Here is a 20,690-nt window from a genome sequence, read left to right as displayed (position 1 = left end):
TGTGTCAGCTTATCATAATGCACAGTATACTGCATTTTTACATCAAGCCTCCTGTGGTTTCCAGGCTTACATTGACAAAAGTGATGACGACATCAGTATACTTTCCAAAGAACCTGCCGAGGTAAGCATCCACTTGCATTTTGCAAGTCGTATATTCTGCATCTGAAAATTGCATATGCCAGAAATGCAGCTAAAGAACCAAATCACAGACTATTATTTAACTATCTCAGGCCTCCCCAATTGCTGCCAGAAAAACAGGAATGGAGACAGAAGCTCCACAGGGAACACCTGTACAAGCATCAAGTCGTGGCATCATGCACGACATAGGTGTGCAGGTTCGTTTGCCTGGCCGAAATGCAGGCGAGCTGAAGCATGTCACTGGATGTATGCTGGCTTTTACTGTGAAAACTAAAATGTTTAGAACTTTGTTTTGATTATTACAAGTATAGAATATACAGTTGTGTGCCTCTTGTGTTGCATTCATACCTATACTACACCACCTATGCACCCAGCAGATCTGTTTCTGTATTTCAACAACAGGCCTGATCAAAAGTTGAGGAAAGAAGGAACGAAGTGGCTGGGTGGTAGAGGTAAAGCAGGGTAACTGGATGTGTACATGGACATGTGTAGGCATAGATGGCAAAGCTGGAAGGTAATTCGTGTCGTCTCTTGTTTCTTTCACTCGTCCTGTGTATTGCGCTGCTTTAAGATGAATCCGTTCCAACTTGCCCAGTTTTCTGTTCTCGTTAAGGTAATTAAATATATTAATAACTACTCCCCCCGAGATCACGCAAATACGAGTTTATTACCAGTTACTGTTCACAAAAAGTAATGAAACTGCAATTACTTCACACAAAAGTAATGCAGTTACTTAAATTTAAGAATTTTTTTCACACACAGAAGTAAAATCGGGGGCTAAAGTAACTGACCCCACCTCCAAGTTCTGAATCGCCCCGCATTCCGTGCCGCCTCCACCTGATGATGCATTCCTGGTGCCAAAACCGGTGCAGAGGACGGGGGTCTGTTACTTTTAACCCCGACAGTGCACTGTCCTGTGAAAGCTCCCATAAAGATTTCAGTGTCTTAAATCATAATACCGCAGGGTGCAACGGAGTTTCAAAGTGGTAAGGGAGCAATTAAAATTTGCAATTAAGGGAGCAATTACAGCTTTGTAGCCATATGGCTGTACTTGGGTGGATGCAGTTGAGTAATTGCTCCCTCATTACAAATCTACACCACCTTGGGAGATTCCCCTAAAACATCTGACCAGTTTCAAAGTGAGCATAGAAAACTTTGCCCTCCTTTGCCGGCACAAACAGGAGCAGCGCTTTAAAAGAAGTAAATTCAAAATTACTTAATTATTTTGGTGTGACATTACTGCCTCCAGGCAATGCATCACATTAAATTACTGAATTAAAAAGTGAAATAAAAAGGTGTGTAAAATGCTGTAATTTATTGTCCTGCACTAATTTAATTACTGGTATATCTGTGAGTGGGAGTTGGCCTTCTGTTATTGCAGGTGCTTAGGCAGAAAAATAATTTTGAAGTAATAAAATTAAATGGTTATGTTAATATGTACTGCTAGTCCAATATCTTGCAGCAGTGTGAACTGCCACACCAATTTATGAGCCATCTGCTATAGAGATATTAGGTACCTGCAGCAGTGTAGTTCTGAATTATTTTTTTTTGTGTTTCAGCGGTTCAGGTGAACACTGTGCTCAAGGAGACAAGAGAACAGGCCGTTCAAACAGATCAGGCCACTTATCAAAAGTTCACATCAACACCTGTGAAACGTCTCCGTCTGGATGTTCAACAGGAGTCCAGCCCTTTGGCGTCACCTGAAGTGTCACCAGTACATGTCAGAGGTGATGACGATGACATGTATGAGCCAAATGACTCAACATGGACATTAGATGAGACAATGGAAGATGAGTAAGTCAGTAGACTGCCTGAAAAGGAATATACCATTTAGAATCCTCTCTGTGTTCTGCAGTAAATTGACTGAGAAGACAAGAAAAATGGCAGAATGGGCAAGTTGGCGTTCCTTCATAATTTTCCAACAGTGCTTCAGAACCAGGGCAGGGAGCGAGAAGGAACACACACACACAATGCCGTGTGTGTTCCCTCTCATTCTTCATCCAAGTTTCGAAGTGCCCTTGGAAAATTATGAATGAAAAGACAATCTGCTGCCTGACTTTCGAACCACATCTGATAAATTGATATGTGTTACGACCAAGTAGTCGCATTAGGAGAAAAAAATGCTCTCAATAACCTTACAACCAAATAACGTTACATACAGCGCTGTAACTGAGCTCTGCGGGCAAGTTGTCAATGTTGAAAGTACCAATCATTCTATGCCATTTTGCCTAAAGAAATTGATGAACAAGGCGCATCATTGCGGAACTTCAGACTTGACAAAATGACCTCGTTTTACAGGGACAGCGATGATAATGGAGACACTGAGGAGAGCAGCTACTACATTGTTGCCCATACCTGCCTCATGGTACTACTGAAAATATGCCTGACCTGCCTTTACCGAGCCTGCAAAGTGAGGCTGCGCTACATTGGGACGTGCATCAGTGCACAAACAAAATGCCCCAATGGGCATATACACACATGGTCGAGCCAGCCACTGGTTGGAAGAAAGCCAAAGGGGAACATTGATCTCGCCACTGCCTTGCTTTTTTCTGGTTCAAGCCCTGCAAAGACTCTAAGACTGATGCAGATAATGAAAATCAAGGCACTCAGCGAACACACGTTCTTTGATTACCAGAAGGCATACCTCTTCCCTGCGGTGAACATGGTGAGTGTGCAAGCTACCATCTGTCACTGCAGACAACCCCTAATTTGAAATATGCAACAGAAAGAAAGGTTAATAAATCATAAATTCCACAGCCAACCTTCCTTCAGGAATTTACAGATGGCAGTACAATGCATGACTGCTTTCGGATATTAGTGTTGTTCCAAGCGATGTCAAAGTTGTATACTGTCTACTACTTAATTTCATCCCATTCACTGGCAGTACAAATACTGTTTCAATCCATTGCATGTTCAGCAAAGGATAAGGTGCACTGCTCTGGGTTAACCCATCAGAAAAAGCCTACATGAACAAAAGCTCCTGCACTCCTAGCCCTGTGGTGTGACATCTTTATCAAAAGAAATAAGGCTGCCGTGAATTACTCATCGATATTAACCCAAGGGCAGCCATGCGGCTGCAAAGAAAATCCGTATGGCTGTGCTTGGGTGGATACGAATGAGTAATTACTCCCTTCTTACAAATCTACCCCACCTTGGGGGATTCCCCTAAAACATTTGACCAAAAAGTAACCTAGTGTCAAAGCACTGAAGCTGCTGTTACCAGCTCTCACTGGCTGTGAGGATAACCTGTGTGGCGTGCAGCTACGACACCACAATCCTCCTCTAGATGGTAAGACTCCTGATATCATAAAGAGCAGTACACGTAGCGTTGCTACTTTTGGCAAAGATGGGACATTCTTTAAGATTGCTGATAACAGTCCCTGTGCCCAGCTGTGGCAAACTAATTTTTACAAAACAGAAAGGTAGTTGGGTTATGCTGCAGTTGATGTTGGGTAGAGTATCAATGAGTGCAACAGTTCATCACCTCACAGCAAACTGCACAAGTCAGGGTAGGCAAAACTTGAAAAATGTGGAAGAGAATGAACTGACATAGTTTAGCCGTGAGAGACTTTCAACCGAGCTTTAGCGATCCATTAGGCCAGCCCACTGTTCCGTGGCGAAGGCCTCTTGCCCAAGAATGCCATCTCCCAGTCCTACATCCAATTCTCACTGCTCTTCCCACTCCACACTCCTGTCTCTCTAGTTCCCAGGCCCATGCCTTTCATAAAAATCACTCATTACATCAGCAATGCTTCATTGTTCTTCTTCCGCTCTGGCGCCTCCTGACCTAACTACCCTAAACTCCATGCTGATCTTGCACACTGTCTCTTTACTGTCCTGTCACTCTTCAGTCTCCTTTCTGTGCCCTCCTCTCATGCTCAGTTCTCTCCTGCCACCTCTGGCTGGCTTCTCATGAAGAGAATAAGCTCAGCCTGGTGCGGCAGGCAGAGCACATTCTGAGCACCTGATCTGTGCTCTGAAATAAAGTGTCTTACTACTACTGCTATCACAGGGAGAACAATAGGACAAAGTTTAAAATGAAGCTGAACATTGCATTTCCCACAGGTCTGGCAAGAGCACCAAGAGAAACTGCTGGCATCCCTGGCTGACAGTGAGGTGGAACTGTGTGGTGACGGACGCTGCGACTCACCTGGCTACAGTGCTAAGTTCTTGACCTATTCCTTTCTGAACCCCAGCTTGGGAAAAATAGTGCACACTGAACAAGTGCAAGTGGGAGAGGTAAGTGCCAAAATGCATTGCTCTGAAGAGTAAGTAGAATTTATGATGGTGCTATGGAGCTCAGCATTAAAGCTGAATTGAATTTGAAATAAAATATTTTCAGAATGCATGCAAATGCAGTAATAAGGGAGTAATTACTCATTGACATCCACCCGAGCGCAGCCATGCGGCTACAAAGGAAAGCTATACAGCTTTCTCAGAAACTTCGCAGTTAAAGAGAAATTCGTCCTGGTCCGGGGTTCGAACCCGGGACTACCGCTTCACCGGAGCAGTCGCTCTACCAACTGAGCTAACCGGGACGGCAAGCTTATGGTAGGGCGAGAGCGAATTGATCAGTAACTCGAAGTGGGAACTGTGTTGGTCAAAAAATATTTAGGCACCAATGCAAATACAGTGTACGAACATTACATTAACTCTATTATTCCCCCCCTTTTTTTTCGCGGCTTTAGCCCAGTGATGGCAGCTGTTTACAGTCACATCAACTCCTATGCTTTTCAGACAGATGCAGTGAAGGCAAGTGGCCACATGGAGAAGGAAGGCCTTATACGAGGCCTTGCCTTCTTTTCACAAGTAGGAATCCACATCAAGTCGTTGACAACGGACAGGCACCCAGGCATAAAAAAACATATGCAGCAGTGCCAGTCAATAGTGCACTACTTTGACGTTTGGCATGTAGCAAAAGGTATGGAGAGATTTTCACCTTCAAGTTAATATGTGATGTAGAGCCATGTAACGTGAAATTTACTAATAACCTACTGTAATTGCTCATACTTTTCTTGTGATACTGAAACTGTTCATTTGTGCCTTGAAATTTTTAGGAGCAACAGAACACAAATTATCCCAACAGAAGCCTTACCGGATACTAGATTTACTTCAGCATTCCTATTGCCTTTTAGGCATGAATTAAGTGAATCTATAATGTGAACAAAACTGAATACGTAGTTTCCAAGCACTAACGTTCATTTACAGCTGGAATCAATACGAAAGTGATTACTCCCAGACGAACCCACTGGGACAAAGTGCTCTACCACAGCTTATATTTAGGAGAAAGGCAAACAACATAGATGAGAATAGCTGGCTCCTTTGTCCCCACATATTTCACTGCCATTTTTTTAAAAGAAAATTAGTCATTATGCTAGAAAAAAAATGTTTTGTATAGCTGCAATGATAGTTACCTTCATATTGACACTGACTGTCCTATGCACAGCTATCTCCATCAGTGACAGATGCAGAGTGGAGACAAGAAAAGGGAAGATCAGGGGCTCCTTAGGACTTATGATAAAAAGCCATCAGTCTCTGAAACCAAGGAAGGCATAGGGAAATATCACCTTTTTTTCGCTGTTAGAAGAAACGTAACATTTGCCTAACAATGCATTTCCAACAGCAAACTTCCTTTTCTTGCCCTCACCAAAATAGCTATGAACTACTATTCTACAGCAGCCCTAAACAAACATGCCACGCACCATGCGCATAAAGCCACCTACTCACTACCATTTCGTGACAAAGAGGAGCATTTCCTTCGGCTGGACAGCTCTGAAACGTACAGCAGTGGCAGCAATGTGTGACTGGCTATGGGAAGAATACTGACAAGCTGTACGTGCTCTGTACATTTACTGTCTCGTATACATGATTCACTCAAATTCAGCACGAGCTCCTTTTCATTCTAGCATCTCTTTTTTTTTGGCAAGTTTTCAGCATTGTGCTCTTCCTACTGAATGAATCCTGCAGCTAAAAATACAGCTGAAACTCCTAGTAAAGAGAAATTTTTGACGATTTTTCAGGGATCACGAAAAAACTGGTCGCCGCTTCAAAAAAATCTGGCTGCAGTGGTGGGGATGGCGAGCTGCTTGCGGCAGCATGGCAGAGTCTTGTGAATCATGTGAGCAACATCCACGAAGGGCACAACCAACTCTACCCAAGGTGTCTGCATGGACCTTTGAGCAGCTCTGCATGGCTCAGTGTTGGTAAGTGCAGTGAACACCTCTACTCAGCTTTCTCAGGACTAGCGTTGTTCTAAAAGAACAACACTAGTCCATCAGCAGAGATCTTGTGCGCCTACCGAAAGTAGTCAGAAAATAATACCACTGTTACCCCTTGCCATTCCAACAGAAATTGCACTACAACATGCAGAATGTGTTTGTGCCGTTGCATAAGAGCACAAAATGTTGTGTGTGCTTTTTTTCCAGGTTCCCTTCCACACAAGGAAGTGGAAGCCATTGTGAAAGCTGCACTGCTTCTGAAAGACATTAAGCGGCTCTCACCACAAGTACAAACATATGGCCTGGAGGCGTTCCACAGTGTTTTGAATGGGTTCGCCCCCAAGTCAACCTCATTTACATATGAAGGCATGAGGGCTCGGTGAGTGTGCATAAGGATACATGCAGAATATATCCATCTTGTCATAGCAGTGCAGCACATAAAGCAAAAGGAAAATGTTTTTCAACATGTCTAAAAGTCGGGTCATATTTCTTTACCTTCCTAGCACACTCCTTGCGGCTCTTCATTTTAATGAAAATGGTGACAGGGACCAGGCAGTGAGAAGCGATGGCACACTCATGTGGCACATAAAAACCGCAAAAGCCAGGCACGGTGCCACATTCGTCACGCCACAGAAGACAGCACCAACATTTGGCAAGTCACTGTGATTTTCATATTACATTCTTGTGTAGTTTGTGGTTGTGTGTAAAAGTGCATAGGATGCAACCGCTGCTTGTTCAAAGCCTTTACATGGCAGAACTACTCAGTCTCTAGTTTCCGCACACAGTGGGGAAAAAAAAGCACGTAAAGTCAATCAGACCAATGCCTTTGTTTATTGCAGGGTACGCAGGGGACCTACACACGAAGGTCATCGAGCTCTGTCTTTTGTACCCGAGCTTTAGAGAGGCCATGGAAAATACTGAACCAAGTGTTGGCCCAGCTTATGCAAAAAATGTGCCGTCCAGGCCATCCAAGGCAGACCTGGTGGAAGCCCACAAAGCACGCTTTGCAAAGCCGTGAAGTGGCTGCTGCCCTGAAGTAGCTGTGGGAAAAAGGATTGGAAAGCCTTCAACTCATCTCCAGCATCTCGTGCCATGAAACAGTACAAGGATATACCTATTCAAATAATTTGCGTATTTCACTACCATAAATCATTTAATGATAAATGAAGAATTTTAAATACCACTAATTTACCTTGTAAATTGACCGTACTTTTTGTTTTCTCCTTCATATTTTTTGGCTTTTTGTCTGACGTTCTGTGGCAACCTATATTTGTTAGTATTGTAAAGTAATGTGTATTATTTGCAATTCATATTTATTTTCATCTTGTAAGCTTGTCTTGCAATTTTGTTCTTATAGTTATGTTTTTAGACCTGAACACTGAATTCTGTACGAACTGGGTGTGCAGGTGTTATCCTGCGTGTTCAAAGAAAAGGGCATCTGCCATTCGACTCCTCACAATGAAAATGAGTAAAAAACAGGAGTTCCTTCACTTTGCCTTGAATCTCCACTTACGAAGCCATGCATTCACAAGATGCAGTTGACCTTTGAAAACCGATTCGACAGGCTCGCTTTAGCTGGGTTCCCTCATTCACTTGTGAAAGAGGTCACCAAAAGCCTCATGCAGAGAATGAAAAGTAGTGAGTTGGGGCAGGTGTCCCCCAAGAAGGAGTCAGACTGGCAGTGGCGCTGTATGTGCACAAGTTGGCCCACAATTTGAAGAACTTTGCTAGCAAGCATGGGGTACGCTTGTCTTTTCAGCCTGTAGGGAGCTCAAAGGCCTTTGCTCTTGGTTTGAAAAAGAAGGAAAAAAGAAAAAGGGGCTGCGGAACCAAGCGCGGGTGACCTTTTAAAGGTGCACCATAGCGGTACCATATGAAATCGCCCGCACGAACGGTTTTTGCTATATAGGATAAACCGGGCACTGTGTGAATGAGCAAACCTCAGGGAGCATGAATAAAATAAAGAGGGCCGAAATTTTACAAAGCACACCAGACCTTTCCCTTCATGCTGTTCTGAGCCATGCTTTGCTGTCATGCGATTTCTTGCCAGATGTAAGAATACAATAGCACCATAGTCATACATAAAATCAGCAATAAAATTTCATTAAGGAAGAGTGTCAGGCAGGAAGACACGATCTCGCCAATGCTATTCACCACCTCTTTACAGGAGCCATTCAGAGGCCTGGATTGGAAACAGTTGGCAATAAGAGTTAATGAAGAATACGTTAGTAATCTCAGTAGGGTAAGGGTGCGGGCTAGTTGGTGATGCATAACATATAAATACCAGCGCAAACCAGCAGGACACACGACGAAGAACGAGGACTCACAAGCGCTGACTTCCAACTGACGTTTAATGGTTGAAAAATGGGCTTAAATACTGATTACAAACAACAAAAAGAAAGAGAATATCTTTGCTTGTCACTTCTTCAAGAAGCGCAACTCCGCATCTGACAAGGCGATTGAAGGCGCATTCACACAATTATCTTGCAGCCCGGCTATCTCAGCCGCCTCCTTGATCCTCCTTGAGCGCCTCCTTGAGCCGCCTCCGTGGCTACTGATTACCGAACAGCTGGTCAAGTCCAGAGTGCACTGCTCTTCTTTCCCTGTAGTTCGGTCTTTGATGACGAACTTCCGGCGGTGCAGCGCCAGATTGCCTGTACCTGTCTCGAAGGTCCTGTACCGATGTTCTTTCAGCTGCTCATTCAGGCAACAACCTGTCTGGCCGACGTAAACCTTGCCACATGAAAGGGAAATGGAGTACATCACACCTTCCACACATTCGACGAAGGGGTTCTGATGTGCCGTGTTACACCACCGACGCTCGCCATCTCCCTTGTTGACATGTGTGCAAAGAGGGCCTAATTTCATAGGGGCCGAAAAGACGACGTCAACTTCACTATGCCGACCAATCTTCTTGAGGCGTGAGGCGATGTGACACATTGTGTATATACGGCACAACGACCACTCTTCGTTTCCACGGCGGTTCTTCGATCCCTTTGCTGGCTCGTGCTTCTTGTTTTACTTCCTTCAGAAGGCATTGACACACGGAAGTCACAATGCCCGGAGGGTACCCAGATCCCAAATATCAAATAGGCTGCTGAGATAGCCGGGCTGCAAGATAATTGTGTCAGCATGCCTTCAATCGCCTTGTCAGATGCAGAGTTGCGCTTCTTGAAGAAGTGACAAGCAAAGATAATCTCTTTCTTTTTGTTATTTGTAATCAGTATTTAAGCCCATTTTTCAACCATTAAACGTCAGTTGGAAGTCAGCACTTGTGTGTCCTTGTTCTTCGTCGTGTGCCTTGCTGGTTTCCACTAGTATTTATATGTTAGTAATCTGCGATTCGCTGATGTCATTGCCTTGCTAAGTCACTCAGCAGATGAACTGCAAAGCATGATTGACGAGCTAGACAGGCAGAAAAGAATGGTGGACCTAAAAATTAACATGCACAAAACCAAAGTAATGTTCAACAGTCTTGCAAGGGAGCAGCAGTTTACAATTGGTAGTGAGGTGCTGGAAGTGGTAAGGGAATTCGTCTGCTTAGGGCATGTAGTGACCACCGATCCGCATCACAAGACTGAAATAAGTATAATAATAAAAGAAATTATAATAATAATAATATAATAATGGAGCGTATTTGGCTGTCTCGCATCACGAATGGCAATTTACCGATATCCCTCATGAGAAAAGTATACAACAGCTGTATCTTACTGGTACTCACCTATGGGGCAGAAATGTGGAGGCTAACGAAGAGGGTTCAACTTAAAATGAGGATAACACAGCAAGCTTCGGGAAGGAAAATGATAAGTGTAACGTTAGGGGACAGGAAGAGGGCAGAGTAGGTCAGAGAAGAAACGTGGGTTAATGACATTCTAGTCAAAATCAAGAAGAAATAGGCTAGAGCATGGCACGTAATGCGAAGAGAAGGTAATCGCTGTTCCCAAAGGGTACTGAACTGGACTTCAAGAGAAGGCAAGTGCAGCAGGGGGCGGCACAGAGTTAGGTGGGTGGATGAGTTTTAGAGGCTTGCAGGGATAGGGTGGCCACAATTGGCACAAGCCAGGGTTAATGGAAGAATTATGGCTGAGGCCTTTGTCCAGTAGTGGACGTAGTCGGGCTGATGATGATGATGATTGATGCATGAATATGTTCTTTGAGCAATTGATGACTGAGGATACAAATGCATGTGTTTATTGTGAAATAAAGTAGCTGTGAGTCGTGCTCTGTCCCGTTGTCTTCCATTGTTGGATGTGTAGTTGCTCTGGTGCCTTTAAATTGTAATAATGAACAGCTACCAAGCCACCCAATAAGAAGCCCTCTTGAGATGTAAGGAAAACCACGTTTCTCTGTTCTTACCTTTAGGAGCACAGAATATAGCCCACACAACAATAACCTGAAAAATTGTCTGTACTTGCCTCCTAATATTCAGGGTATCTAAACCCTGTTGGTGTGTCTGTCGGGAATGATGCCCTTATTTTCGCCACAACGCAGGCTGGCAAGACGAGGCGATGTTTTTTACCCAGGCGATGCCAGAGCCACCGAAAAAACTGCCGGTACGCTGTGTACCGGTACCTTCTGGGAATAAATAACAAAAGCACTGAGTGAATCATACACTGTGATGAAAATACACACATGTATGCATGATAGATAACACCCAAGGATGAATAAAGCCCCATAGTTGTAAAACTCAATATGCTGCAAGACTTATTCATATGCAATGGAGTGCACTGGAAATTAACTTTTTTGCAGTTCATGTAGCATGAAACGCTTACGCGTAAAAATATAACTACACTATGATTTAGTGTAAAATATGAACATTCAGGAATGAATGCCCTGGAATGCTAAGTTGTATGGTATGCGCAGCCTAACGCAGCATCAAACGGGAACAGAACTTCACTTGTGTATATCGTCGCTCATAGCTTCCCGCTGTGCGCGTAGCTCGAAGTAAGCAACGCGGAGCACGGCGATGTTCAGGCACAGCAGGCTGAATTCAGGGTGCTCCGTGATGCAGCCCTCCGGCTGAGCAGCGACGGCGCGGTCCATTTCGCGGTAGCATACACACTCCAGCTCCTCAAAGTTACAGAGAACTTGGCAGTGTCCACAACTGCACCTGAAACAACCGCAAAAAAAAAAAAAAAACCTGACTGTGTACGCTTATCTGCAGTGCAAATTTTACATAGCGTTCAGCCAGTAAATGAATAAGAGGATTTATCACAATTTCTCGTGACAGTACGCGGTATAGCAGCTGCCGGCTTTTAAACGCTTTCGTGCACATCGCAGTTACATGCTTTGGTGAAGGAAGAGGAAAACGCCTATGGCTAGCTAATGTTGCACGAGCCTCGATATCAGCAAACGCACCGCTCGGCGTGTTCGCTTAGCGAACGTGCGAAGACGCTGGGCAGCACTACGATCTACGAGGACTATTATTATAGAATTCCCATATGTCAGCACGTACCAGTCTCGACTCGTCAGCCGTGACGATGGCTCGGCGATGACTGCTCCCGCACTTGCTGTCGACAATGCCGGCTCCTCGGCTACCTCGGCGCTTGGAGATTCTTGGTATCCGGCCACACCAGCCGCTTCAGCCCTCAAAAGCATAGCACGCTCTGTTGGGCTGAGGTCGCTGAAGTGCAGGCCGGAGTTCTTAGCGAGAACTTCGTTGTCGGGTTCGGGAACGTCGGGAACGGGATCCATCGCAACACTGGTAAAACGCCGTATGTAAACAAAGCGACGGTAGCCGCAGCCGATAGATGCGTTCAATGCGGCCGGCGGTAGCTTTCATTTCGGCTGCTGCTAGACCACACCGCAAGCTGCCAGCAATCACGGAGTCTGCGCTACGTCATGTTCGCGTCACTTTAGACTCTGTCGTCACAGCAGAATCCCGAGTTTGAATCAGAGCGGCGGGAAAAACTTTTTCAACTTCGAATCCAAATCTCTTCCAAATAAATGCATCTTTCGCTGCCGGCCGAGCGGCAACAAAGACACCAGATGCCGAACTATCGGATATTGCTATAAAAAAAATATTGATAGAGCTCTCCTCAGTGTCCCTTTAAGACACATGAATGGCTGCTGAAATGTCCCTTTTTAAACGCTGTGGAAGAATCTGTTTTGCGTATCAGGGAGCTGTAAGGAGGTAACTTTTTTACAAGCCACGAATTCCCCTCTCGGTTTGAATGAAGTCAGTTTGCCTTCATGTGTGCGTTTTATGGAAGCCGAACAGTGTTTCACCAAACAACTACAAATTTATTTATTTATTTATTGATTTATTAGAGATACTATCAGTCCGGTCAGGACCAAGATAGGAGTGATACAAGGTACAGATTACAAAGATGGAACACGACAAACAAAACACCAGCACCACCCAGTCGGTGCCAAGTTTTAACATATAAAAAATGGAACTGACCTCTAAGCAACAAATAAAAATGCGCAAAATATCGCTGCAACGAAACAGAAAACAATGTGAAAACACCATGCCCAACACAAATGCAAGGCGCTTTATATCAGGCACTATACCAACCAATCACGAACTCCAGCAGAGAACACATCCACACCCGATGCGAGCACCACATTCTCTGGCAGTCTGTTCCATTCTCTCGCTGTGGACAGGAAGAAGGAATGCTTGTAGCAGTGCTTAGAAAACTTTTGTTCTTTTACGTGTCTGCAATGTTTACCCCGAGTGATACGTGAAGTAGTTTCGCTTATGTATTGCTGCTTATCGATAAGTACCATGTTGTTCATAATCTTATAGAAAAGAATGAGTCTCTTTTGTTTCCGGCGACATTGAAGACGGCGCAAGTTCGCTAAAGTGTAAAGTGGGGTTACCTGATCTTGTCTTCGGAAGCGAGAAAAGATAAAGCGAAGTGCACGTCGCTGCACTCGCTCCAGTTCAGCTGCAAGTGTTTGAGTGTAGGGATCCCACACCTCACACGCATATTCCATTATCGGGCGTACGAGCATCTTTTAAGCCGTAAGTTTAGTATCCTGTGTAGCATGCTTAAGTGACCGCCTAACGAATCCTAATCTTTTATTTGCTTTAGCAACAATGTTATGTACGTGAGTGTTCCAACGCAGGTCTGAAGTAATTTTCACTCCCAGGTATGTATATTCTGTTACTCGATTAAGTTTGTTTTCTTGTAATGAGTAGTCAAATTCGAGTGGCTGATGTTTGTGTGTGATTCTCATACATACTGTTTTACTGGGGTTTAAAGACATTTGCCACTTTCTACACCATTCGCTAATGTTGAGCAGGTAACCATTAAGATTAAATTGATCTTCAACTGAATTAACATTAGTATAAATAATGCAATCGTCTGCAAATAATCTGGCCTTGATTTCTGAATCTTCAGTGAGGTCGTTTATGTAAACAAGAAACAATAACGGTCCGAGTACCGAGCCATGTGGCACTCCCGATGTCACGTCACACACTTGGGATGCGCTCCCGTCAATACTTACAAATTGCCTGCGGCCCGCAAGAAAACTTTCCAGCCAACGAACTATATTTGAGTTTGAGTACTGATTGAAATTTGCTTCAAAGTTTTCTATGATTTACCTGATCGAAGGCTTTCATAAAGTCTAGGAATATTATGTCAATTTGCCCTTTCTGGTCAATGATTTCGCTAAAATCGTGCAAAGTTTCTATTAATTGTGTAACCGTCGACATGCCCTGTCCAAAACCATGCTGACACCTATTAAAGAATTCAATATCTGTTAAGTATTGTCGAATGTGCTTTGTGACAATGTGCTCTAGAAGCTTACAACAGGTTGACGTTAGTGCGATGGGACGATAATTACTGACCGTTTTTGAATCTCCAGTCTTGAGAATAGGAATTATTTTGCTAGTTTTCCAATCATCGGGAACCGTGCTTGTTGATAGTGACTTCCTAAACACTAGTACGAGGTATCTAGCTGACCATTCTGCGTATCGCTTCAAAAACAGATTAGGAATATCATCAGGGCCCATTGATTTTGATGTTTTTAGGCTCAACAATAAATTCAGTACGCCTTCTATCGATAAGCTTATGTCGTCAATTGCGCGTGTTTCAGCAGCGAACCTAGTATCCGCTGGCTTGTTATCGTCTTCACTGAAAACACTTGCGAAGTATCTATTGAAAAGATCGCACATTTCAGTCTTATCACTTATAGGTCCGCTCTCTGAGCTTATCTCCGCGACTTTTGTCTTTGGTACTGCCAAGTGTCTCCAAAACTTTTGAGGTGATTCTCGTAGAAATTTTTCCAATGTGACGTTATAAAACTTAAATTTAGATTCTTTTATGTGTGACCTCATATTACTACTTAGAGCTAGCATGTGACTCAACGCAGCCGGATCAAGTGTGCGTCGGTACTTTTTCCTACGCCTGCTGATTTTTCTTTTTAGTTGAATAATGTTCCTTGTTATCCACGGACTGCACGCACATTTCTTTTTTGTGACCAGTGGCACATAACGAGTTATGCGCCTATGGACTAAAGATTTGAATTCTAACCATAGTTCATTAACAGTCACTGATTCGTTACAGCTTAGCTCTTCAAACGGGCCAAAGCAGTAATCTAGCTCGTCAAGTACGGCGGTGTCGTCTGCCCTGTTAAAATCTCTATAAGATGACACTTCAATCGTCTTCTTTCGAAAAGAAGCAAAGGACAATTTCATACTAACTAAATGACCGGAAAGACCAGGTAACACTTCTACCTCGACCGGCTGTGACGAAAGACCTTGAGTTAGAAAAAGAAGGTCTAAAACTGATTTGCTGTTACCCTGTACTCTTGTGTACTCTCGTACTACCTGCTGAAGCCCATGAGAAAAGCACAAATCTAGAAGACCGAGCGCTGCCTCTCGTTCACGTTGCCCCGGCATCATTTCATCCCATTTCACATCCGCAGCGTTAAAATCCCCCGCGATTATCGCGTTTTTGTTTTGAATTCGCAAATGGTGTAGAAAGTCGTTCAATGCATCAATGACGTCTGAAGTTGCGCCCGGAGGACGATACACAGCGCCAATTAAACTTTCATGTGTTCCGCGATAGACTCGGCAAAAAGCGGATTCGATGTTATGAGGGCCTGAAATAACCGTGTGCTGTATCGTATTGTCAATGAAAATAGCTACGCCTCCCCCTCGGCTGCTGCGGTCAAATCTGATAACGCCATACCCAGGGGGGCATATCTCCGTATCCAAAATATCAGGGTGAAGCCATGTTTCCGTGACAACTGCGACATCAGGTTGGTGTTCTAATAAAACGTGCTCCTGCTCCTCTACCTTATTAACAAGACTGCGTGCATTTATGTTTAGTATATGAAATTCATTTCCGCTTGTCTGTCAGTCTTGAACAGATGGGGAAGCACTCCCCCGGGTAGGCGTAGAAGCACTCTCTCGGGCAGACGTGGAAGCATTTGATAGCGGCTGATAAACCTGATAACGTTCGCTTGTAACGTCATTCCAAGCATACATGACACCATCTATTTTCAGCTTGTGAAAAATTAAAGCCACTTTTTGTCCGTTCTTTCGGCTATCTGCAGCACTCTTCCGAAGGTTTTGCCTTCTGTTCCTGACGATACTTGAGAAATCTTCGTGAACGGAAAAATTTGTATCCTTCAACTTCTTGGTATTTTTTAGTACTTCTACCTTTTCATTGTAGTTACCAAAACGCATAATTACAGGCCTGGGACGCTCTGTGCTTGGTCGTCCTATCCTATGAATACGTTCGGTGCTCGCCACGGAAACGCCCAGTTTTTCATGAAAAACACCATTTACTACACTGGTTTTTAGCTGTTCGTACGTTTCATCTGGAACCTCACGAATACCGTGAATGAAAACATTGTTTCGACGAGAACGATTCTCGAGGTCGTCGATCTTTCTCAACATGTTATCCATGCTTGCACGCAAACTAGAAAGTTCTTTCTCAGACTCCTCAAGCCTTTAAGCCAATTCGGTCACATGAGATACCACCGTTGCCATGTTAGACAGCTTTTGCTTCATTTCTGATATATCTGCCTTGATTTCGTTTTGACCATCAAGAATAGTTTGCAACAAAGCCGCCGTGTCGGGCCCCGGGTTCGTTTCAATATCGCCACAACACAGCAGAATGCCAGAAATGACATCGCAACACTCAACAGCAATAGACAAGAGGGCATGTGGGCTCGGCAGCACTAGCAAACCAGGACAATCGTCCCTAATACTGCTGTAATCACGTTTTTCACTAACCTGGAGAAGGGTGAGAAGTGAATTGTTCATTCTGTTCGCACCGGTGCCGCCAAGCCCACTGCCGAAATCAGGGACAGGCAGGTTCAAGGAAAACGCCCCCGCCGATAATGTCGATGCTCCTGGTGCTGTGCCGACGCAGCGGTTGCCGGTCCATTGCCATTCGTCAAAGCTTGTTGCAGCCGCTCCTGTTTCTTGTGCGGCACAAAGGAAAGCCGTATTCCACGTTGATACGTTGACGAGGCCATGTTCCGGTAGAACTTGTGCACAATAGGCCACCACCTGGAGAAGGCTGAGAAGTGTTCATTCTGTTCGCACCGGTGCCGCCAAGCCCACTCCGCGACGCCACGAGCCCACGAGTAGCAGGAGTAGGAAACATCTATTTTAATGTTGGCTTGAGAATTGTAAGGCAATTGCCTGACGTCCAGTACACAGCTGTTCGCACTTGCTAAACGCAACTTGAAAGGGCGAAGCACATAGGGTACGATTTCACTCGTACCGTAGCACACACCCTACTTGAAAATCGTCTGTGGGATGCTACATTTGAAAGTCTGCTATAATTCTACGCCCCCTTCCACTGCCTGAGTGCTTCCCCTGCCTCACTCTCCAAAGAATTCATGCATCACTCTTCCGTGAGAAGACTGAGAGGGAGGGTAGGGGGGAACATGGTGGTACATGTCGTCCGCCGTTTACCCACCAAGCAACCAGAAGGTAAAATACGAAGCTACCCCGACGTTCTTGGAAGCAGGAGCAGTAGTAGGCGCCGAAGAGGAGAAGAAGCAACCAATTTTAGAGAAGTGCATAGAGCCGCCAGCACCCATAATATGTCAGCGCGTAACTTTTACACTTGACCTGGAAGCTCAAAAATTTTTAATAGGATTTTGAGGCCAAGAGAACCTTTTTGCGGCATAGTAATGCAAGTGTTGGCGCGCATCAAGAAACAAGCGAACACATGTTAACTACTGAAGTTATTAAGAAAATTCTAATAATTCACTTCTTAACTAGTACCTGCAGGCACCTGCTTGTACTAAGATATTTGTAGATAGGAAACAGTTAACTATTAAAATTTAGTAAGTCTCTTAACTAGTTACAATAGTCCGCGTCTTTAGTGTGATAGCACTACTTGGCAAGGTCAAACCGCCTCACCGAGTCAATCTCTGGATCCTCGAAAGCCCACGTCCCTCATTCGGCAGACGATGCGGTGGGGTTCGAACGCTTACACAGCAAAGACAGCCTTCCTCTGGATTAGCTGTGCATCAAGATCACCACCGAAATGAAGTAGCAACTAAATACCGCAGGTCAACTTCGGGTGCAGTGACACGCCCATGACGCCTTCTCACCCGCCTCCCGTGCCACCCCGTCAAAGTGTGTCCTGCCAGCGCAATCTGGGCAACGATGGTCAGTCCTCGTTGTGTGTGCGGATACTTAGACTTAGCCACTCCTTCTGCCATTAAGACCTACTCATCCTCCTCAGCGCAATCCCATCGTCACTCTCAGCAGTTGTTACAGACGGGCTTCCAGAGCAAGATCGCCAACTCTTCGTGATCCTGAAGACGGTGCTCAACGTCATTCGCCCGCTTCTAGAGGCTTTGCAAACCTCAACCGCTCGAAGCACATTACTTGTGCTCGACTCACCGGGTCCGCCACTTTATGGTCTTGAACACACAATTGCTGGACACCTTCAACCGTTAGGACAGGAAGTCAGAGTGGCTGCACTCTTACAGTGGAACGCAAGAGCCCTGGAGCCAAGAATATCAAATTTCCGGAAATACATTTTCAACAAGCAGTTCCCGAAATTGGTCGTCTGCAAGCTTAATTTATCCCAAGCAATAAGATTTTCTGGGTAAGAGTATAGTACTGGTCAAGATCCCAACCGACATGATGTATGTTTGCTACGCTGTTCCGTTTTACCCCACAGTGAGAATCAGTACGAGCGTTTTACACTGAAACAAAAAAACAGAACCTTAGAGCTTAGTTGATTGAAGCCTATGTATCCCCATCCACTCAATTGGGCTGCGACAGGCTGAAGGCAACCAATGTGGCAACCCGGGCTCCTAGGATCATTAGTGGTGATATTAACGCCCCCCCCCCCCCCCCCCATACTGTGGAAAAGTCCTGGAATAAACGCCAGAGGAAGTATTCTGGCCTTATGTGCTTCAGAAAATACATTTAATTAAAGAATGACTGCCGCCCGAAGTACGTGGGAGAGGGCTCCTATAGCGGTTGCCTGAACCAGACGTTAGCTTTGCGGACTCTCCACCGGCAGCCGGCTGTTATGTGATGTGGACGCAGACGGGAGTGCTCACGTGACCACTTACCTGGAGATTCCAGGTCATGGCGCGTTCGGCCTCGCTAAATCTCTGCACATCGACTGGACGAAATTCGGAATACATGAGGTGTGCAAAGACGCCCTCACATTTAGTTCGAAGGACACCATAGAAACTGCAATGAAGGCTGCAAGAGGCTACCTCACGTAAAATAGCGTGCATACTGAATTTGATATAGAATTAGGCCACCTTCACGCATTAGTAATCGGCGCCATGCAGAAAGATTATACAGACGGACTAAATGCTTAAGAGATCTCAAAGAGGCGCGACTAATTCAGAGGAAAATCATTCGACGAATGGACATGCTGGCGGAGCAGAGCTGGATGTCCTTATGTCAGTCTCTGGATTCTCAAAAACCTATGTCCCTCATTTTGCTGGTGATGCGAAAGCTTCGAACCCTTCCACTGCAAACGCAGCCTTTCTGCTCGTTACCTGTGCAACCAGATCGTCAACAGATTGAAGTAGCAACTAACTACTGCAGGACAATTACGGCTGAAATGACTACCTTGATTTCCCACCGTGTTCCTCCTGCATCACGGAAATCAGCCATGGACGTGGTCGTTTGACCTGAGGAAGTCGATACTGCCCTCGCGGAAAGCAGGCGCTCGTCTTCACGTGGGCCAGATGGAAGGAATTTAATACTGCACTCGCGGAAAGTAGGCGCCCGTCTTCACGTGGGCCAGATGGAATCACCTATGCTGCACTTACTCTACTTCGGCACGAAGCGCAAGAGGAGCTATTCAACACTCTATTAGAATTCATGCAAGGCGGCGTTGTTCGTTTTCCCGTGGAAATGCAGACGGCTGTTGCCATTACTAAAACCAGGGAAATGCCCGCTCGAGCTCGCATCGTGCACTTCCATAGCTTTGGCCAGTTGCCTGGTAAAAAAAATAGAAAGAATGATTCTGACGGTTCTTGAATGATATCTTGAGCAGCATTAAGTGCACCCTAATGCCATGAGGAGTTTTCGGCGGAGTCGCTCCTCTATACACAATGTCACTGGCGTTGTCGCCACAGTTCGGCAACAGAAACGCCAGAAACGCTTGTGCATGGCATTTCTAACGCGACAGCGTTAAGGGCCCCGTGCCGCAGACAAGCCCGTGTCGTCGTTGGCGGCGTTGGCCGTGAGCGAGAAATCCGAGAAGCATTAATAAATAAAATCGAGTGGGAAATTGGTGGAGATCAATCGAACCAGGGCCTCCGGAGTGCGAGACGGGCATGCTAACCACTCCGCCACGCCAGCTTTTCTTAACTTCTTTATTGCCTGTCTTTGACGCATAACATTCAAGAAAACAAACAATCAACAAAGCACACTAAACGCTATGTAGATACATATGGCCCTGTCGTGGTCAGCCAGCATGACTCTGGCTTCGTCAGAATAAAACTCACGCAAATGGCACAGCGGCCCTAGTCTCGAGAGCCACTCCGGAGGTTCCGCAGCGGCTCTCTGGATGGCCAGAAACGAGTCCATGCTTTCCCGGAAGTAAGTTCGGGCAGGTCTTGCGTCTTCCTCACAATTGTAGCCTGCCATTCTGGAGCGCCATATACAGTGGTGGCCTATCAGCATTATTAAGTGAAACGGTACCCCGTCCTATTTTTCTACAGATAAGTACCGGATGCCATACGGGTCAAGTGGTAATTGTTTCTTTAGGGTTCGCTGCAATACATCCCAAAAATAAACCACTTCTCAACAGTGTAAAAACACGTGGTCTATTGTTTCCGGCTTTCTGCAAATTAATGAGTGAGATCCCCAGCGTAAAAAAAATTCCTTTTCTTCTAAAAATTTCTTGACCGGTAAGGTGCCAGTGTGCAGCTTAG

At 45.1% G+C, this 20,690-nt stretch overlaps 1 protein-coding gene and 2 long non-coding RNA genes across 3 annotated transcripts in view; 1 reads left to right on the top strand and 2 right to left on the bottom strand.

Moving 5' to 3' along the window:
* LOC149370771 (uncharacterized) overlaps positions 1 to 20,690 on the bottom strand; it is a 204,984-nt gene that overhangs the window by 151,639 nt on the left and 32,655 nt on the right. Inside the window, exon 2 of the long non-coding RNA XR_016286205.1 lies at positions 16,549 to 16,827. This is a non-coding gene — a long non-coding RNA (uncharacterized LOC149370771). The remainder of the gene's footprint in view (positions 1 to 16,548; positions 16,828 to 20,690) is intronic.
* LOC149370776 (uncharacterized) lies at positions 1,723 to 7,488 on the top strand. Its single transcript, XM_089563081.1, has 8 exons — positions 1,723 to 1,932; positions 2,437 to 2,803; positions 4,204 to 4,377; positions 4,876 to 5,059; positions 6,159 to 6,341; positions 6,564 to 6,735; positions 6,860 to 7,008; positions 7,196 to 7,488. Exons 1-8 carry the CDS (start codon positions 1,880 to 1,882, stop codon positions 7,372 to 7,374), a joined length of 1,461 nt encoding a protein of 486 aa, XP_089419207.1. The 5' UTR covers positions 1,723 to 1,879; the 3' UTR covers positions 7,375 to 7,488.
* On the bottom strand, positions 7,165 to 11,240 carry LOC149370775 (uncharacterized). Its single transcript, XR_016286198.1, has 2 exons — positions 10,772 to 11,240; positions 7,165 to 7,396 (listed from the first exon to the last, which is right to left on the bottom strand). It is a non-coding gene; the product is annotated as an uncharacterized LOC149370775 (long non-coding RNA).

This window comes from Amblyomma mixtum, chromosome 1 (genome assembly GCF_055824585.1).
Source record: "Amblyomma mixtum isolate Tamu chromosome 1, ASM5582458v1, whole genome shotgun sequence".
In the NCBI taxonomy this organism is placed as follows: domain Eukaryota; kingdom Metazoa; phylum Arthropoda; class Arachnida; order Ixodida; family Ixodidae; genus Amblyomma; species Amblyomma mixtum.
This window is presented reverse-complemented; position numbering and strand designations above follow the sequence as displayed.